Source organism: Nerophis ophidion, linkage group LG10, assembly GCF_033978795.1.
Source record: "Nerophis ophidion isolate RoL-2023_Sa linkage group LG10, RoL_Noph_v1.0, whole genome shotgun sequence".
In the NCBI taxonomy this organism is placed as follows: Eukaryota; Metazoa; Chordata; class Actinopteri; order Syngnathiformes; family Syngnathidae; genus Nerophis; species Nerophis ophidion.
Genome location: NC_084620.1, coordinates 2,770,176 through 2,790,714, shown reverse-complemented (window position 1 = coordinate 2,790,714; position 20,539 = coordinate 2,770,176). Strand labels below are relative to the sequence as shown.

General features: G+C 41.1%; 2 protein-coding genes across 3 annotated transcripts in view; one reads left to right on the top strand and one right to left on the bottom strand.

Annotated features, from left to right (window-relative positions):
• lin7a (lin-7 homolog A (C. elegans)) overlaps positions 1–17,882 on the bottom strand; it is a 71,539-nt gene extending 53,657 nt beyond the window's left edge. Inside the window, exon 1 of the mRNA XM_061912026.1 lies at positions 17,864–17,882. The gene's annotated coding sequence lies outside the window, so the exon portion shown is untranslated. The remainder of the gene's footprint in view (positions 1–17,863) is intronic.
• acss3 (acyl-CoA synthetase short chain family member 3) overlaps positions 3,458–20,539 on the top strand; it is a 38,175-nt gene continuing 21,093 nt past the window's right edge. Inside the window, exons 1-10 of one of the 2 annotated variants that reach the window (XM_061912025.1) lie at positions 3,458–3,580; positions 5,610–5,941; positions 9,500–9,644; positions 9,708–9,896; positions 13,462–13,596; positions 13,661–13,801; positions 13,863–13,943; positions 14,023–14,118; positions 18,047–18,198; positions 18,262–18,365. In XM_061912025.1, coding sequence (XP_061768009.1) covers positions 5,667–5,941; positions 9,500–9,644; positions 9,708–9,896; positions 13,462–13,596; positions 13,661–13,801; positions 13,863–13,943; positions 14,023–14,118; positions 18,047–18,198; positions 18,262–18,365 — 1,318 coding nt within the window. In that variant the 5' untranslated portion in view covers positions 3,458–3,580; positions 5,610–5,666. Of the gene's footprint in view, positions 3,581–4,123; positions 4,299–5,609; positions 5,942–9,499; positions 9,645–9,707; positions 9,897–13,461; positions 13,597–13,660; positions 13,802–13,862; positions 13,944–14,022; positions 14,119–18,046; positions 18,199–18,261; positions 18,366–20,539 lie in introns of those variants that run through there. The other variant, XM_061912024.1, reaches the window with a different exon arrangement.

The following is a 20,539-nucleotide window of genomic DNA, read 5'->3' as shown; positions in this document are numbered from 1 at the left end:
ACGTTCTGATGTCATCACCACATGAGTGATAAACAGAAAGGGGTTTAATTCGCCAAAATTCACCCATTTAGAGTTCGGAAATCGGTTAAAAAAATATATGGTCTTTTTTCTGCACCATCAAGGTATATATTGACGCTTACATAGGTCTGCTGATAATGTTCCCCTTTAAATAAATCACTTCCTACATGCTGTGTCCAAAGTCCGTCTGCATCCCTGGGAGAACGAAACCCGCATCACCATGCGCCCAACGCGTCACAATACTTGTATAGCGCTTTTCTACCTTTTTAAGGAACTCAGAGCACTATTTCCACATTCACCCATTCACACACTGATGGTGGGAGCTGCCATGCAAGGCACTAACCAAGACCCATCAGGAGCAAAGGTGAAGTGTCTTGCACAAGGACACAACGGACGTGACTAGGATAGTAGAAGTTGGGGATTGAACCAGTTACCCTCAGATTGCTGGCACGGCCACTCGCCCAACTTTGCCACGCCGTACCTTTCAGCATTAATGGTGCCTTCGCAGATGTGTAAGTTACCCCTGCCTTGGGCACTAATACACCCCCATACCATCACACATGCTGGCTTTTCAACTTTCCACCTATAACAATCCGGATGATTCTTTTCCTCTTTGTTCCGGAGGACATGACATCCACAGTTTCCAAAAACAATTTGAAATGTGTACGTGTCAGACCACGGAACACTTTTTCACTTTGAGTCAGTCCATCTTAGATGAGCTCGGGCCCAGCGAAGCCGGCGGCGTTTCTGGGTGTTGTTGATAAATGGCTTTGGCTTTGCATAAAAGAGTTTTAACTTGAACTTACAAATGTAGTGCCAAACTCTAGTTACTGACAGTGGCTTTCTGAAGTGTTCCTGAGCACATGTGGTGATATCCTTTACACTCTGATGTCGCTTTTTGATGCAGTACCGCCTGAGGGATCTTAGGTCTGTAATATCATCGCTTATGTGCAGTGATTTCTCCAGATTCTCTGAACTTTTTTGATGATATTGCAGACCTTATATGGTGAAATCCCTAAATTCCTTGCAAAAATGTTGTTCTTAAACTGTTCAACAATTTGGTCACGCATTTCTTCACAAAGTAGTGACCCTCGCCCCATCCTTGTTTGTGAATGACTGAGCATTTCATGGAAGCTGCTTTTATACCCAATCATGGCACCCACCTGTTCCCAATTAGCCTGTTCATCTGTGGGATGTTCCAAATAAGTGTTTGATGAGCGTTCCTCACCTTTCTTTGTCTTTTTTGCCTTTTGTGCCAGCATTTTAAAAACATGTTTCAGGCATCAAATTCCAAATGAGCTAATATTTGCAAATCATTGTATTCTGCTTTTATTTACGACTTACACAACGTGCAAACTTCACTGGTTTTGGGGTTTGTAAATACTTGTTTTTTAATTACATTTTAAATTTTTTTAATTACCTCCCTCAACCCAGCGAGGGTTGAGGGCGGTATTGCATCTTTTCTAATATCAAATCATTATCGTCCTTTTTTATTCCACCTAAGACTTGAAAAGGACAGTCTAAAGTACACGTGTTTATATATGGCGTTTTTTAAGGAAAAGAAGGTAAATCGAATGTTTTCACCTGAGCTCCCTTTGGTGGATTAGTGTTGGTATTGCAGCACGTGCCTTCAATTATTAAATCAAAACTATCTGCTTTTATTTGTCCGCTTAAGACTGAAAAAATAATGATCAAAGTTAAATTACTAGTGATTAAAAAGCACAAAAATAAAAACAGCCTTTTCTCACCACAGCTCCCCCCCTTGCGAAAAAAAATAAACAGCCTTTTTCACCACAGCTCCCTCTGCTGGAATTAGGGGTGGTATTACAGCATTTGCCTTCAAATATCAAAACATCAGTATCTGTTTTTATATGTCCACATAGACTTAAAAATAATGATCAAAGTTGTATTACATAAATATGTATTTTTTTTTTTAAGTTAAAAGAGACTTTTCACCACGGCACACATGCTGGAAGTGAAGTGAATTATATTTATATAGCGCTTTTTCTCTAGTGACTCAAAGCGCTTTACATAGTGAAACCCAATATCTCATTTTTACATTTAAACAAGTGTGGGTGGCACTGGGAGCAGGTGCGTAAAGTGTCTTGCCCAAGGACACAACGGCAGAGACTAGGATGGCGGAAGTGGGGATCGAACCTGCAACCCTCAAGTTGCTGGCAAGGACGGTATACCAAACGAGCTATACCACCCCGCAGAGTAGCGGAAGAGGAGTGGCATTGCAGCGCTTGCTCCTAATATCCAATCATCACTATCGGTGTAAGTGTCTACTTAAGACTTCAAAAGGATGGTCAAAGTTGAAAAGCACTAGTGTAGAAATATGTTGTTTTGATTAAAACACACTATGTTTCACCACAGCTCCGTCTGTTGGATCAGGGGTGGTATTGCAGCACATGCCTTTGATTGATAAATCATCATTATCATTATTTCTGCCCACTTAAGATTTGAAAAGGATGGTGAATGTTGAAAAGTATAAATAGGGATTTTTTTCAACCCCCTACTAAAAATAACAGACTTTTTTCACCATATCTCCCTCTGCTGGATCGGGTGTGGTATTGCAGCATGTGCCGCCGAATGTAAATTCCTCGCCACTACTGGGAAATAATCGAGTTTTGCACTTTTCCGGAGTCTTCCCAGAGACTTATTCTATTATCGACATGATGGCCTCGCACAGCCGCAAGCAGATGTGAACTTCACATGCGGGTTTAGCCAAAGATTAGGCCAGCAATCCGTGGGGGCGGAGCTACAGAGTCAGAGAGTGGGATTAGTGTGGGACACTCTCAACGTCAAGCCAGGAAAGGGGTGGGATGTATTTTCTATTTAAGAGGCCTAGAAAAAGAAACATTGCAGTCATGCAAGATTTGTTTTCTATAAAGTGGACGACTATTTCCTTATAAACTCAGCACATTTACCCATCCAGGTAAAAAACGACGAGCACTTTTAGCCCCTATGCGGGAAAATTCATAGCATAAAGCTGTTTTACCGCCTGAAAAGGTCTGTGCAATCAGCAGGGACGGCTAGACGGAGGCGGCAGCGTAATGAGCCTCCTCTGGACTTTGGGTTAAGGTCTGATGGGCCTCCGAAGGCAACAATTAGTCTGCACCCTCAGCCCGTTTAGTGCCAGCGTGGTCGTGACACAGCACCCTGCCAGCAGATTGCGCAAAACGACTCTTGGACGCACTTTTAGGCCATTGAAGATCTCAAGAGTATGCCTCGTGACACGTCCAGGCTGCTAAGGAAATGCAGCAGCTTGGAGCGCCGATAAACATATGCAAATGTTTTGTGAAAACAAACAAGATCACTCTCGGCAAACTGCCTAATTGGTTCTACTGTTTTTTGTCGTTTGCACGCACACGCGCACACACACACACACACACACACACACACACAAACACACACACACACACGCACACACACGTTTGAAGGGACGCCTTCTTTTTTGTCCCCTGAAAAAAGGGCACGTTCATTAGTGGCAAAGTGAGCTAAGGTGGACATAGACACAGGATTTTGCAGCACTTTTGGAGATTTGTTGTCCATTGGCAAGGTATTATTGTTAAAACAAAGATTATGTAAGTGTGTCGTGTGCATATATATCTATATATTTATCATTTGTGTGTATACAAGTTCATTTAGTTTGTACATAGTGTGAACAGGTAGCTCTAGATTAGAGTAATTTATGATTTAAAGGCCTACTGAACTGAGATTTTCTTATTTAAACGGGGATAGCAGGTCCATTCTATGTGTCATACTTGATCATTTCGCCATATTGCCATATTTTTGCTGAAAGGATTTAGTAGAGAACATCCACGATAAAGTCCGCAACTTTCGGTGTTAAGAGAAAAGCCCTGCCTCTACCGGAAGTCACAGACGATGACGTCACACGTGTGGGGGCTCCTCACATATTCACATTATTTTTAATGGGAGCCTCCAACAAAAAGTGCTCTTCGAACCGAGAAAACGACAATTTCCCCATTAATTTGGGCGAGGATGAAAGATTCATGTTTGAGGATATTGATAGCGACGGACTAGAATAAAAAAACGAGAAAAAAAAACGCGATAGCATTGGGATGGATTCCGATGTTTTTAGAGACATTTACTAGGATAATTCTGGGTAATCCTTTATCTTTCTATTGTGTTGCTAGTGTTTTAATTAGTTAAATAGTACCTGATAGTCGGAAGGGCGTCTCCACGGGTGTCTTGACACGCAGTGTCTCAAGGGAGTCGACGGCAGCTATGGACGGCACAAGCTCAGCTTTTCTAAGGTAAGAACTGACTTTTTAACCACAATTTTCTCACCGAAACCTGCTGGTTGACATTCGGTAGGGATCCATGTTCGCTTGACCGCGCTCTGATCCATAGGAAAGTTTCACCTCCAGGAATCACCGTGTGTTTGTGTGGCTAAAGGCTAAAGCTTCCCAACTCCATCTTTCTACTGTGACTTCTCCATTATTAGTTGAACAAATTGCAAAAGATTCAGCAACACAGATGTCCAAAATACTGTGTAATTATGCCGTTAAAGCAGACGACTTTTAGCTGTGTGTGTGTGTGCAGCGCTCATATTTCCTTAAAACCCGTGACGTCTTGCGTACATGTCATCATTACACAACGTTTTCAAGACGAAACTCCCGGGAAATTGACAGGTGCACGAGGAACGACGCAAGCTCCGCTCATGTCTACGGTAAGAGCCGACCTATTACCACACTTTTCGCACTGAAACCTGCCGGTTGACATGTGGTAGAGAACCATGTTCGCTTGACCGCTCTGTTCCATAGTAAAGCTTCACCTTCGGGAATTTTAAACAAGGAAACACCGGCTGTGCTTTGTGGCTAAAGGCTAAAGGCTTTCCACCTCCATCTTTCTACTTTGACTTCTCCATTAATTATTAAAAAAAATGCAAAAGACTCAGCAACACAGATGTCCAAAATACTGTGTAATTATGCGCTTATAGCAAACTATTTACTTATAGCAAACTACTTATAGCTTGGATCGGGCTGGAAAAAAATGTCCACTACAGCCGGTGACGTCAAACGCACGCGTCATCATTCCGCGATGTTTTCAACAGGATACTTCGTGCGAAATTTAAATGTACAATTTAGTAAACTAAAAAGGCCGTATTGGCATGTGTTGCAATGTTAATATTTCATCATTGATATATAAACTATCAGACTGCGCGGTCAGTAGTAGTGGCTTTCAGTAGGCCTTTAATGAAAAGGGGTGGGATTAAATAAGTGTATACTTCTTCTCACTCCTTTTCAAATATGTAAGAAAAAAAAGAGAACGTCCAATGCTCATTTGTTTTCGTTTTTTTTTTTATTCTCCATTGTTTTCATTTTGTTATAATGGCTTCTAACGCTATAGCACTGTATTGGATCATGCTTGCTCTTGTTTTTTTTTTTGCATATTTGAAATAAAAATATATCAATCAATCAAAAATAATAATAAGGATACAGTTTCTTCTGTAAAGTACTTTTAAATGTCTAAACGTGTCTTCATTGGAAGCTTTTACGAGTGTTAAGTGTAAAGGTCACGTGCGGTACATAGTTCACATTCCTAAGATGCGCCCTCTCTCCTAGGTGTACCCTGACGTCACCGGAAGTCGCAGAAAACTCGGAGAAAGTTTTGCAATAGCGATGCACATGCAAATCCAACGAGTCCTCTCCAGGAGCACTTCTGGTCGGCAACTGTGGAATGTTCGTGCACGACGACAACATGGCGAGAAAGGGACGGCGGCTGCAGCAGCGTGGCGCGGCTGCGTGGACGATGCACGCCAGGCGGACTACCACCGAGCCTTCGCCTCCGCCCGGGACCAACCCGCTCAGTACTGGGCCGAAGTGGGCCAGGACATTCGCTGGTTCGAACCGTGGAGCAAAACTTTGCATGTGGAGGACCCCGTGTTCCCAAAGTGGTAGGTTCGAGTGGGTAGTGAGAAATACGACCCGAGGAAGTGTGACCTAAACGCACCACTGTCCAAAACAACACAACACGTTGTTTATCTGCTTGGTAATAAGTCATCAATTGTTTTTTTTTTAGTTCTTTTAACAAAAACTTTATATTGTGTGCATGTTTAAAATACATTCCCTGTTTTGTTTTTTTAACGACCGAACTACATTCGCAGTTTCACTTGAAATTTTGCCGTTTTAAATGTATACTTATCCAAATGCAAATCTGTTTTGGATCATTTTGTTGTTCTCTTCGTTAAAATAATATTGACATAATTTCTCATTTGGAAACATTTGCCGAATAAACAAACATCATGCAAAAACTAATAAACAAACAGTCACTTCCGGTCGCCATCGTTGTTTGAGAAATAAATACACCAAGGATAACACGTGTGAGTAAACATTGATAAAATATTATTGACATAATAGCTTATTTGGAAACACGTCATCTTCAAATATCACACGATGGTTGTAAATGAATATTGGTATTTAAGGGCTACAAAAAAATAATAAAGAGTCACTTCCGGTCGCCATTTTTGTTTGGCTAATATTCAAAAACACATACTGTATTTCCTTGAATTGCCGCCGGGGCGCTATTTAATTTAAAACCTCTTCTCACTCCTGCGCTCACCAAAGGCATGTGGTAAAAGTAAGCATGCGCTAATTATTTTAAAACCTCTTCTCACTCCGGCACTTACCAACGTAATGCAGTAAACATTTTAGTGTGATGTAAGCTTGGACCTTAAATCCAACTGAATAGCTCTTCTTCGCTTTAAGCGATTTCAAATTACCGGTATTGAAATCAGCCTCCTCCATTTTAAAAATGATGACAGGGGAAGTGTCACAAGTTTGACCAGGCGGTAATACTAAGCATGCGCTAATTATTTTGCGAAGCGAGTTTCACCTGGCAGTAATTCAAGGCAGGCACATACTATATGCCCTGCGGAAATTCAAGGAAATATGGTAAGTTGGAAAGTCAACAAACGTGTGAGTAAACAATAACACATGCATCCCACTTGTGTGTGGGGCAGTAATAACATTGGTAAAGAGAATAAAACATTACTTTTATTAGTGTTTACCTCTAAAAGAACAGATTAGCTTGTTTGCAGCTAGCATTCCAAGCAGCTAGCTTTAGCTATTGGTTATTATTACTGGTCAGGGACGGCGTGGCGCAGTGGGAGAGTGGCCGTGCGCAACCCGAGGGTCCCTGGTTCAAATCCCACCTAGAACCAACCTCGTCACGTCCGTTGTGTCCTGAGCAAGACACTTCACCCTTGCTCCTGATGGGTGCTGGTTGGCGCCTTGCATGGCAGCTCCCTCCATCAGTGTGTGAATGTGTGTGTGAATGGGTAAATGTGGAAGTAGTGTCAAAGCGCTTTGAGTACCTTGAAGGTAGAAAAGCGCTATACAAGTACAACCCATTTATTTATTTGTCTAAAAACGAAAGCCTGTCCGTGCTCTTTAAATGTAATACATCTGACTTGTAGTACAAAGTCTTGTCGTGGAATGTAAAGTAATGGGTTTCAAAATGTCCCCTTAGAGAACTAATACTGTAAGAACCTTATGTACTCCCAGGAAAAATAGATTTTTTTCCGGTACATATGTTATGTATGGTGTTTTTTCCAGAATCCATTTACAAACCCCGTTTCCATATGATTTGGGAAATTGTGTTGGATGTAAATATGAACAGAATACAATGATTTGTTGTGGTTTGTGCAGCCCTTTGAGACACTAGCGATTTAGGGCTATATAACATTGATTGATTCATTCATTTTCAACCCATATTCAGTTGAATATGCTACAAAGACAACATATTTGATGTTCAAAATGATAAACATATTTTTTTTTGCAAATAATCATTAACTTTAGAATTTGATGCCAGCAACACGTGACAAAGAAGTTGGGAAAGGTGGCAATAAATACTGCTAAAGTTTAGGAATGCTCATCAAACACTTATATGGAACATCCCACAGGTGTGCAGGCTAATTGGGAACAGGTGAATGCCATGATTGGGTATAAAAGCAGCTTCCATGAAATGCTAAGTAAGTCACAAACAAGGATGGGGCGAGGGTAACCAATTTGTGAGCAAATTGTCGAACAGTTTTAGAACAACATTTCTCAATGAGCTATTGCAAAGAATTTAGGGATTTTACCATCTACGGTCCGTAAAATAATCAAAAAGTTCAGAGAATCTGGAGAAATCACTGCACGTAAGCGATGATATTACAGACTTTTGATCCCTCAGGCGGTACTGCATCAAAAACCGACATCGGTGTGTAAAGGATATCACCACATGGGCTCAGGAACACTTCATAAAACCACTGTCAGTAACTACAGTTGGTCGCTACATTTGTAAGTGCAAGTTAAAACTCTACTATGCAAGCCAAACCGATTTATCAACAATATCCTGAAACGCCGCCGACTTGGTAGGGCCCGAGCTCACCTAAGATAGACTGATGCAAAGTGGAAAGGTGTTTTGTGGTCTGACGAGTCCAGATTTCAAATTATATTTGGAAACAGAGGACGTGGTGTCCTCCAGAACAAAGAGGAAAATAACCATTCGGATTGTTATAGGCGCAAAGTTTAAAAGCCAGCATGTGTGATGGTATGGGGGTGTATTAGTGCCCAAGGCATGGGTAACTTACACATCTGTGAAGGCACCATTAATGCTGAAAGGTACATACAGGTTTTGGAGCAACATATGTTGTCATCCAAGCAACGTTATCATGGATGACCCTGCTTATTTCAGCAAGACAAGTATTACAACAGCGTGACTTCGTAAAAAAAGAGTGCGGGTACTTTCCTGGCCTGCCTGCAGTCCAGACCTCTCTCCCATCAAAAATTTGTGGAGCATTAGGAAGCGTAAAATACGACAGCGGAGACCCCGGACTGTTGAACGACTGAAGCTCCACATAAAACAAGAATGGGAAAGAATTCCACTTTCAAAGCTTCAACAATTAGTTTCCTCAGTTTCCAAACGTTTATTGAGTGTTGTTAAAAGAAAAGGTGATGTAACACAGTGGTGAACATGCCCTTTCCCAACTACTTTGGCAGTTAATTATTATTTGCAAGAAAAAATAAAGTTTATGAGTTTGAACATCAAATATCTTGTCTTTGTAGTGCATTCAATTGAATATGGGTTGAAAAAGATTTGTAAATTATTTTTTTCCGTTTATATTTATATCCAACACAATTTCCCAACTCATATGGAAACGGGGTTTGTACGTGCATTTTATTAGAACTTAAAATCGGTTACTTTGATCTGAAATTAGCTGAACACGTCAGAAATGACGGTTTTCTTCATTTTTCTCAAGCCACCTCACCTCCAATTAAGATATACCGTTGCTGTTGTTTTTAGCAAAAACTCCTAAATCCATCCATTTTCTACCGCTTATTCCCTTTTTGGGGTCGCGAGGGGCGCTGACGCCTATCTCAGCTACAATCGGGCAGAAGGCGGTGTACACCCTGGACAAGTCGCCATCTCATCGCAGAAAACTCCTAAATTTGTTGTGTTTTCCTGTCAGGTTTATGGGCGGCAAGCTGAACATGTGCTACAACGCCGTGGACCGCCATGTCGAAGGAGGTCGCGGCGCTCAGGCGGCCATTATTTACGACAGTCCTGTGACGGGAACTAAACAGATCATCACTTACAGAGAACTACAAAAGCAGGTTAAAACCGTTAGTCTACTTACTCTATTCCATAAAAACATCTTTATCTGTTTTTTGTTTCAGGTGTCGCGGCTAGCCGGCGTCCTGATAAAAAACGGCGTGAGTAAAGGCGACCTGGTGGTCATCTACATGCCCATGGTTCCGCAGGCCATGTTTGCCATGTTGGCATGCGCCCGCATCGGCGCCCCGCACAGCCTCATCTTTGGCGGCTTCGCGTCCAAAGAGCTTTCCGTGCGCATCAATCATGCCAAGGTGAGCGAGCGTCAATGTTTTTTTTCTAACAAAATACATTTTAGTAGGCCAGTGGTTCTCAAATGGGGGTACTTGAAGGTGTGCCAAGGGGTACGTGACATTTTTTAAAATTATTTTAAAAATAGAAACAATTCAAAAATCCTTAATAAATATATTTATTGAATAATACAACAAAATATGAATGTAAGTTCATATATTGTGAAAAGAAATGCAATAAAGCAATATTCAGTGTTGACAGCTAGATTTTTTTGTGGACATGTTCCATAAATATTGATGTTAAAGATTTATTTTTTTGTGAAGAAATGTTTAGAATAAAGTTCATGAATCCAGATGGCTCTTTATCACAATCCCCAAAGAGGGCACTTTAAGTTGATGATTACTTCTATGTGTAGAAATCCTTATTTATAATTGAACCACTTTTTTATTTTTTAACAAGTTTTTAGTTATTTTTATATATACATATATATATTTATATACAAATATTTAAAAAATAGCAACAATTCAAAAATCCTTTATAAATATAGTTATTGAATAATACTTCGACAAAATCTGAATATAAGTAAAAAAAACTGTAAAAAAAAAATACAACAATACAATATTCAGTGTTGACAGCTAGATTATTTGTGGCCATGTTCCAAGTTTTCTTTTTTTGTGAAGAAATGTTTCGAAAGAAGACACTTTAAGTTGATGATTCTATGTGTAAAAATCTTTATTTATAATTGAATCACTTGTTTATTTTTTAACACGTTTTTAGTTATTTTTTATATCTTTTTTTCCAAATAGTTCAAGGAAGACCACTACGAATGAGCAATATTTTGCACTGTTATACAATTTAATAAATCAGAAACTGATGACATAGTGCTGTATTTTGTTTCTTTATCTCCTTTTTTCAACCAAAAATGATTTGCTCTGATTAGGGGGTACTTGAATTAAACAAATGTTCACAGGGGGTACATCACTGAAAAAAGGTTGAGAACCACTGACTGTAGTAGACCACTACTACGCAATTCAGTTTTGGGTTCACCTAGTGGGAAAGCTGGTGAACAACAAATAGGCAAATTTTAAAGACACATTTTGTCAACATGTTTTGATTAAAAACGTTACTCACAGTTGAAAGTGGGGAAAAAGGCAAGTCTGGCATATAGACTATATTGTCATACCTGTCAATATACACTTAGGGGCAAATCACAACTTTATTACATGTTGTAACTCCTAGTCTAGCAGGGGGCAGTGTGTATCAGGAAGAAGTAATTTGGTACCTCCATCCATCCATTTTCTACCGCTTGTCCCATTTGGGGTGGCGGGAGGTGCTGGAGCTTATCTCAGCTGTATTCGGGCGGAAGGCCGGGTACACCATGGACAAGTCGGCACCTCATTACAGGGTCAACACAGATAGACAAACAACATTCACACACTAGGGCCAATTTAGTGTTGCCAATCAACCTATCCCCAGGTGCATGTCTTTGGAAGTGGGAGGAAGCCGGAATACCCGTAGGGAACCCATGCAGTCACGGGGAGAACATGCAGACTCAACACAGAAAGATCCGGAGCGCAGAATCGAACCCAGGACTACTCAGGACCTTCGTATTGTGAGACACATGCACTAACCCCTCCTCCAACGTGCTGCCCTAATTTGGTACCTTGGTATTCATAATCTCTTCCCCAAGTTCAGACAAAAAACAATTTGTACAAAACCAAAGCAAATTGACCAGTTTGTTGCGTGCAATGTTGGGCCGTACTTATAATGGTAGACGGTAGAGATGCGCGGTTTGCGGTCTCATCCGCAGAGTCCGCGTATAAACCGCGGGTCGGGTGGTTGACATGACAAAAAAATAGATTTTAATTAGATTCGGGCAGGTGGCGGTTGAACCATCCAGAAATATTTGATATACATGGTTCTGGGATTGGTATCCTTTACCATTCAAAGAGCCATTTAGAACCCGTGTCACAAAGCGAAGAAGACAATAGAAGACGCTAATATTCTCTAGAATGACTGCCGGCAGTCACCCAGTTAATAAGTATTAGGGCGTGCTATGAAGCCATTGGCTTTGTCGCCTACTACAACATGTACGACCTGCTTGTCAGTCCAGCAACATGTTGTGTGTGGCTTCCGCGGCAACACGCACACGACTGCAAGGCATACTGGGTGACACAGAGTACACTAATGGTTGTGATATAAACAATTTTAACACTCTTAGTAATATGCGCCACGCTGTGAAGCCACACCAAACAAGAATGACAAGCACATTTCGGGAAAACATCCTCCCAGTAACACAACATAAACGCATCACAGCAAATACCCAGAATCCTTTGTATCCATGACAACCCTGACTATTTTATACACCCCGCTAGCAGCAACCCCCCGTGCTTTGGTAAGGTGGGCGGGGTTGGGGGCCCGGGGGTGTAAAATATATTCAGGTACTGTCCCGGATACAAAGGATTCTGAGTATTTGTTGTGTTGCGTTTATGTTGTCTTACTGTGAGGATGTAAATAATTCAATGTACATACTATGATGATTAACTTGTGTGATGACTGTATTATGTTGATAGTATATATTTGTACCATGAATTGATTAACGTGGACCCCGACTTAAACAAGTTGAAAAACTTATTCGGGTGTTACCATTTAGTGGTCAATTGTACGGAATATGTACTGTACTGTGCAATCTACTAATAAAAGTATCAATCAATCAATCAGTGTTCTCCCGAAATGTGTTTGTCAATCTTGTTTGGTGTGGCTTCACAGCGTGGCGCAAATTAGTAAGTGTTAAAGTTGTTTATATCGCAACCATCAGTGTACTCTGTATCAGCCAGTATGCCTTTCAATCTTGTACGTGTGATTGCGGAAGCTGCACACAACGTGTTGCCAGACTAACAATCGGTTTGTACATGTTGTGGAAGTTCTCAAAGGCAATGGCTTCACAGCACACCCATATTCTTGTCATCAGGATGAACACCATTGGATATTCGCGAGAACGTTAGCGGCTCCCATTGTCTTCATTACTCTGTGAAACGGGTTTAAATAGCTCTGTGAGTGGTGATGGTGGCTGACCTCTGATGTATTTCAGCAGGCGGGTGGCGGGTGGTTGCGGTTCTGATAAAATGTTGGTTCGGGTGGACGGCAGGTGGATGACGACCTTGGTGATGCGGTTGCGGATGATATAATTGCCTATTCGCGCATTTCTAGTAGACGGTAAACAAAACCAGGCCAGACATTTGGCAAACATTGTTCTCGCAAAACCTAATCATACAAAAATTAGGGTGTAGAAAAACTGAGGTACCGCTGCATTATAGTGTCTGATTTTGCTTCTCCAGCTTGACAAACGAACAATATTATTCGGGCTGTCAAAAAATTTAAATATTTAATCATGATTAATCGTATTGTCCATAGTTACTGGTTATCAATAGTGATTTATCTGAGATCAAAACAAGTTTTTTGTCTTGTCACACACCAGCTCTCTCACATGCGGACCACTTCTGACACATGTTCACTATGGAAATTAGTGATAAGTCATTATTACTGCTTTAACCGTGACAGCCCTAATCAATACTGGTGTTTTTCCAGCCTAAAATGATCATCACTGCCTCGTTTGGCATCGAGCCTGGCCGACGCGTGGCCTACGTCCCTCTGGTGGAGAAAGCGTTGGAGCTGAGCTCTTACAGGCCCTCCAAAGTGCTCATCTACTGCAGAGACAACATGGTGAGTGTGTGCAGCTCAAACTGCACGGCAGATTAAAAAAACTGAGACACATTTGTCCTCACAGGAGAGAGTATCCATGAGTGGGGACTTAGCTCTGGACTGGGACGTGGAAATGGCCGTCGCTCGGCCTCACGACTGTGTTCCCGTCGCCTCTAACCACCCTCTCTACATCCTCTACACATCCGGCACCACCGGGACCCCAAAGGTGTGTTTCGGGTAGGCTTTTCTTTGATATGCATTGCTATATGTTAGTTGCTGCCCCACAGGGGGTGGTGAGAGACACAGGAGGGTGCGCTGTGATGCTCAAGTGGACCATGTCCAATATTTATGGACTGAGGCCTGGAGAGGTGAGTTCTAGCATTGCTTCTGTCACCAAATGTTTGCTGGTGCTATTTTTCCAAAATCTCATGTTGACTTTTGTTGCAGGTTTGGTGGGCGGCGTCAGACTTGGGCTGGGTGGTGGGCCACTCATACATCTGCTATGCTCCTCTACTCCATGGAAACACCACCATCCTCTATGAGGTGGGTGTCTCTTTTAAAGGCCTACTGAAAGCCACTACTACCGACCACGCAGTCTGATAGTTTATATAACAATGATGAAATATTAACATTGCAACACATGCCAATACGGCCTTTTTAGTTTACCAAATTGCAATTTTAAATTTTGCGCGAAGTGTCCTGTTGAAAACGTCAGTATGATGACGCATGCGCGTGACGTCTCAAATTGTAGCGGACATTTTTTTTCCCAGCCTCATCCCAGCTATAAGTAGTCTGCTTTAATCGCATAATTACACAGTATTCTGGACATCTGTTTTGCTGAATCTTTTGCGATTTGTTCAATTAATAATGGAGACGTCACGTCAAAGTAGAAAGATGTAGGTGGGAAGCGGTGTATAGCAGCTGCCTTTAGCAACACAAACACAGCCGGTGTTTCCTTGTTTACATTCCCGAAGGTGAAGCTTTACTATGGAACAGAGCGGTCAAGCGAACATGGTTCCCGACCACATGTCAAACGGCAGGTTTCGGTGAGAAAATTGTGGTAAAAAGTCGGCTCTTACAGTAGACATGAGCGGAGCATGCGTCGTTCCTCGTGCACCTGTCAAAGAGGCAGCTGCGTGGCTTCTCTCAGAGACACTGGCGGTCACCACACCCTTGGCCACACCCCTCTGACTTTCAGGTACAACAGTATAATCTCACTACAACACTAGTAACACAATAAGCAGATAAGGGATTTTCCAGAATTATCCTAGTAAATGTGTCCAATAACATCTGAATCGCTCCCACTGCCCAGTCTTTTTTTTTTTCTAGCCCTTCACTCTAACTTTCCCCATCCACGAATCTTTCATCCTCGCTCAAATTATTGGGGAAATTGTCGCTTTCTCGGTCCGAATCGCTCTCGCTGCTGGTGGCCTTGATTGTAAACAATGTGAGGATGTGAGGAGCTCCACAACCCGTGACGTCACGCGCACATCGTCTGCTACTTCCGGTACAGGCAAGGCTTTTTTATTAGCGACCAAAAGTTGCGAATGCTATCGTCGATGTTCTCTACTAAATCCTTTCAGCAAAAATATGGCAATATCGCGAAATGATCAAGTATGACACATAGAATGGACCTGCTATCCCCGTTTAAATAAGAAAATCTCATTTCAGTAGGCCTTTAACGTTAATGATTGTGTTCAAGTTCCTTTTTCCTTCTCTTACTATTATTCTTATTTTGTACATAATAATATTAATAAACGGAAGCAATATGTCAAAGATTCTCTAAGTGACAGGAGCGCTGTGCTGTTTTTTTTTGAAAGACCAATTGCAAAATCTAAGTGTGTGCGGACTGATCTAAATATTGATAGTATTAATAGCAAGGTGGGTATCGGTATTGGATCAATAACAGCGTGATGGGATGGATACTTAAGCGGCAGTTTCTCGGTTCTCGCAAACTACTCGCTTTTCCTCAGCATTTATGCGACCGCAGTGTCTCTTCAAGTCTGTCAGTGCAAACGGTGCAATGACTCTCGCTATCTCTTCTGCTCACTCAGGCAAGCCCACTTCGCTTACTATTAACTTTATTTTTTTTTTACCAATATCTCACCTCAATGGAAGTTATTTTTGTTGTTTTGTTGACATTGTTGACATTTGTGTTATTTTACACCAGTCACTTTGTTCTTAACTAATGACAGGTAGTTAAACATGATAATTATGATTTTAAATAATTTCATTGTAGCACAATTTTTCATATCGATGCAGTATGTTAAAAAAAAGAAGTTTTATTTCAATAAAATATTTCCCCTGTTTTATAGTCACATTCAACGATCAAGATACAAATTCACAAGATTGTTCAATGATTGAGGCGAGAGCTGCAAAACAGCTTCAATTTTGGTTTGGTTGCTTTGATTATTCATTTAGGGAGTGTTGCTAATAAAACATTTTTTTATATCCAGACAGCATGGAATACCAAGGACATACAGTAGTTGCCGCTGCAATTGAGCGCACATTAACGTACACTCTGCTGTTTTTTAAATTGTTATTGCAAAAGCACTTGACAGGAGCTCACTGTTTTTTTTCAAAACCTTTAACTGATGCAAAAGCATGAGTTTAAGATTTTCTATTTGACTGGAGCACACTTGTCAAAGATCCTGTATTTAGCAGGAGCGCTATGCTGTTTTTATTTAGGACATATTGCAAAAGCACCAGTCAAATATCCAATTTTTCACAGGAACGTTCTGCTCTTTTTAAAAATATACATATTGCTCAAGTACCAGTCAAAGATCTTCTATTTGAGAGGAACACACTAGTAAAAGATCCTCTATTTGACAGGAGTGCTCTGCTGTTTTTTTTTCTAATTAAAGACATATTGCAACAGCACTAGTCAAAGATCCTCTATTTCAAAAGAGCACAATGCTGTTTTTCAAAGAACTTTTGCAAAAGCTTTAGGCAAAGATACTTTAGTTGACAGTTGCACGCTGGTATTTTTTAAGACCTATTGCAATAACTCTAGTCAAAGAGCCTCTATTTGACAGGAGCACTCTCTTGTTTTTTTAAGACCTATGGCAAAAGCACTAGTCAAACATTTTCTATTTGAAAGGAACGACATTTACAGGGTGTACACCGCCTTCTGCCTGATTGTAGCTGAGATAGGCTCCAGCGCCCCCCCCCCCATTATTGGGACGGCGTGGCGCAGTGGAAGAGTGGCCGTGCGCAACCCGAGGGTCCCCGGTTCAATCCCCACCTAGTACCAACCTCGTCACGTCCGTTGTGTCCTGAGCAAGACACTTCACCCTTGCTCCTGATGGGTGCTGGTTGGCGCCTTGCATGGCAGCTCCCTCCATCAGTGTGTGAATGGGTAAATGTGGAAGTAGTGTCAAAGCGCTTTGAGTACCTTGAAGGTAGAAAAGCGCTATACAAGTACAACCCATTTATCATTTATTAACCCGGAGGGGATAAGCGGTAGAAAAAAGAAATGGACGTTCCTTTTTTTTTTTTTAAAGACAGTTTGCAAAAGCATGAGTCAAAGATCCTCTTTTTGACAGGAGCGTTTTGCTCTTTTTTTTTTTTTTTTTAAATACATATTGCTCATGTTCTATTCAAAGATCTTCTATTTAACTGGAGCACACTAGTAAAAGATCCTCTAATTGACAGGAGTGCTCTACTGTTTTGTTTCTAATTAAAAATATATTCCTAAATTACTAGTCAAAGATCCTCTATTTGAAAGGAGCGCACTTGTCAAAGATCCTCGTTTTGACCCGAGCGCCCTGCTATTTTTTAAAGACATATTGCAAAAGTACTAGTTAAAGATCCTCTATTTCAGTGGTCCCCAACCACCGGGCTCGATTGGTACCGGGCCGCAGCAGAATGTTTTATAATTTTATTTTTATTCATTTTTTTATTTTTATTTTTTATTCAATCAATGTAAAAAACACAGGATACACTTACAATTAGTGCACCAACCCAAAAAACCTCCCTTTTTCATGACAAAGAAAAACATTTTTTTTTTTTTAAATCCCCGCCCCCCCGCGGGACAAATTATTAAGCGTTAACCGGTTCGCAACTACAAAAAGGTTGGGGACCACTGCTCTATTTGACAGGAACAGTCTGCTGTTTTTTTTTTAAGACCTATTGCCAAAGCACTATTCAAGCTGCTACTCCAAGAAAAGATGCTTGTCGTACGGACACGTCTGCCTGAAGTTAAACATTAACTTCTACGCTAGAGGTTAGCCAACATGGACCACAAAGGTTGTTCGGTTTCATCCATCCGTTCAACTTAAAAACTCACCTCCAGATGTCCAATCGGGTATCCTGGTGCCAACTGTGAGAGAGAATGGAAGTGACAGTTGAAGCTGTTCGGTATTCCCGTTGGCTCACTGGAAGGAGAGCTGGGGTTGAATGTAGATCTGAAACAGAAAGATGGTGGAATGAAAAAGAAAAATACACTAACTTTGTGACTCGCTGTCTTCAGGGTAAACCCGTAGGGACTCCGGGTCCCGGCGCCTTCTTCCGCGTCCTGTCCGAACACGGCGCGGCCGGCATGTTCACCGCGCCCACCGCCATTCGAGCCATTCGCCAGCAGGACCCCCACGCCGAGAGCGCGTCTGCATACTCCCTGCCTAAGTAAGCGTCCTGACTCTGATGGTAGACTTGGATGTGATGCTTGACAGACGCATGTCCTTCCAGGCTGAGGTCCATATTCTTGGCGGGAGAGCGCTGTGACGTGGAGACCCTGGAGTGGGCGAAGAGGACTTTCAGGGCTCCAGTCCTGGATCACTGGTGGCAGACGGGTAGGTAAAGCCTAAAATAATGTGTTAAGTTTGCATCTGTGGTACCAGAACCTAGGTTGGGCGGATTGTTAAAGCTTGGCAAAAACACGAGAAATGCTCCTCAATGCTAAGCTAATTAGCATCAATTGCGTTACGAGCGAGTAGCGGATTGTCCATCACAGCAGGCGGACAAAAGAACTCACTCAACATGCCCGTCACAAACGCGGGACTGTAAAGGTGGATGTTCGGGATTGATTGATTGATTGAAACTTTTATTAGTAGATTACACAGTACAGTACATATTCCGTACAATTGACCACTAAATGGTAACACCCCAATAAGTTTTTCAACTTGTTTAAGTCGGGGTCCACGTTAATCAATTCATGGTACAAATATATACTATCAGCATAATACAGTCATCACACAAGTTAATTATCATAGTATATACATTGAATTATTTACATTATTTACAATCCGGGGGGTGGGATCAACAATTGCATCAACAGAGAAATGTGGACATTGAAACAGTGTAGGTCTTATTTAGTAGGATATGTACAGCCAGCAGAGAACATAGTGAGTTCACATAGCATAAGAACAAGTATATACATTAGAAATACATTTGATTATTTACATTAGGTTATTTACAATCCGGGGAGATGGGATGTGAATGGAGGAGGGTATTAGTAAAGGGTTAAAGTTGCCAGGAGGTGTTATTTTAGAGCGGTTTTGAAGGAATATAGAGATGCACTTACTTTTATACCTGCTGGGAGTGCATTCCACATTGATGTGGCATAGAAAGAGAATGAGTTAAGACCTTTGTTAGATCGGAATCTGGGTTTAACGTGGTTTGTGGAGCTCCCCCTGGTGTTGTGGTTATGGCGGTCATTTACGTTAAGGAAGTAGTTTGACATGTATTTCGGTATCAGGGAGGTGTAGCGGATTTTATAGACTAGGCTCAGTGCAAGTTGTTTGACGCTGTCCTCCACCCTGAGCCAGCCCACTTTGGAGAAGTGGGTAGGAGTGAGGTGTGATCTGGGGTGGAGGTCTAAAAGTAACCGGACGAGCTTGTTCTGGGATGTTTGGAGTCTAGATATGAGGGTTTTGGAGGTGCTTGGGTACCAGGAGGTAATATGGGATGGTTAATATGGCCTAAAATTAACATCATGATATATATTGGAGCCTCATTTAATAACAATATATATCACTATGTATTATTTGGCATATAAATGATAATATAATTGTTTCTAAACGTTTAAAAAGGCTCCCAATTTAACTGCTGACATATGCTTTGACATTCTGTGTCATTGTCAATGGTATTATTTACTTAAAACTGTTAATCTACTTGCTAATTTACTGACAATATATGGTTACTTTTGAAACACTTTGAAATAAGATTTAAATTTGATTCTACAGATTTTCTAGATTTGCCAGAAAAATTATTTTGAATTTTAATCATATTAAGTTTGAAGAAATATTTCACAAATATTCCCTGTCAAAAAAAACAGAAGCTAAAATTAAGAATTACATTAAAATGTATTTATTATTCTTTACAATAAAAAAAATAAATTTACTTGAACATTGATTTAAATTGTCAGGAAAGAAGAGGAAGGAATTTTAAAGGTAAAAAGGTATATGTGTTTAAAAATCCTAAAATCATTTTTAAGGTTGTATTTTTTCTCTAAAATTGTCTTTCTGAAAGTTATAAGAAGCAAAGTAAAAAAATAAATTAATTTATTTAAACAGGTGAAGACCAAGTCTTTAAAATATTTTCTTGGCTTTTCAAATCCTATTTCAGTTTTGTCTCTCTTAGAAATAAAAATGTCGAGCAAAGCGAGACCAGCTTGCTAGTAAATAAATACAATTTTTAAAATAGAGGCAGCTCACTGGTAAGTGCTGCTATTTGAGCTATTTTTAGAACAGGCCAGCGGGCGACTCATCTGGTCCTTACGGGCTACCTGGTGCCCGCGGGCACCACGTTGGTGACCCCTGGACTGGAGGGACTGTGTGTTCTCCATAACCCTCATCATGTATTTCCTTTTGATACGGTATGCAGTTGTGAAGGCTACCTAAATCCCTCATTACCACTTTTTGGCACCCTTCCGTTTGGGTTGCACCCAAGCTGATTGAACTTGTCGGTTTTAGTTCCAGCTGACTTGTGAACAATACCCTCCATCGGCTGATTTATGCGGCGAGGA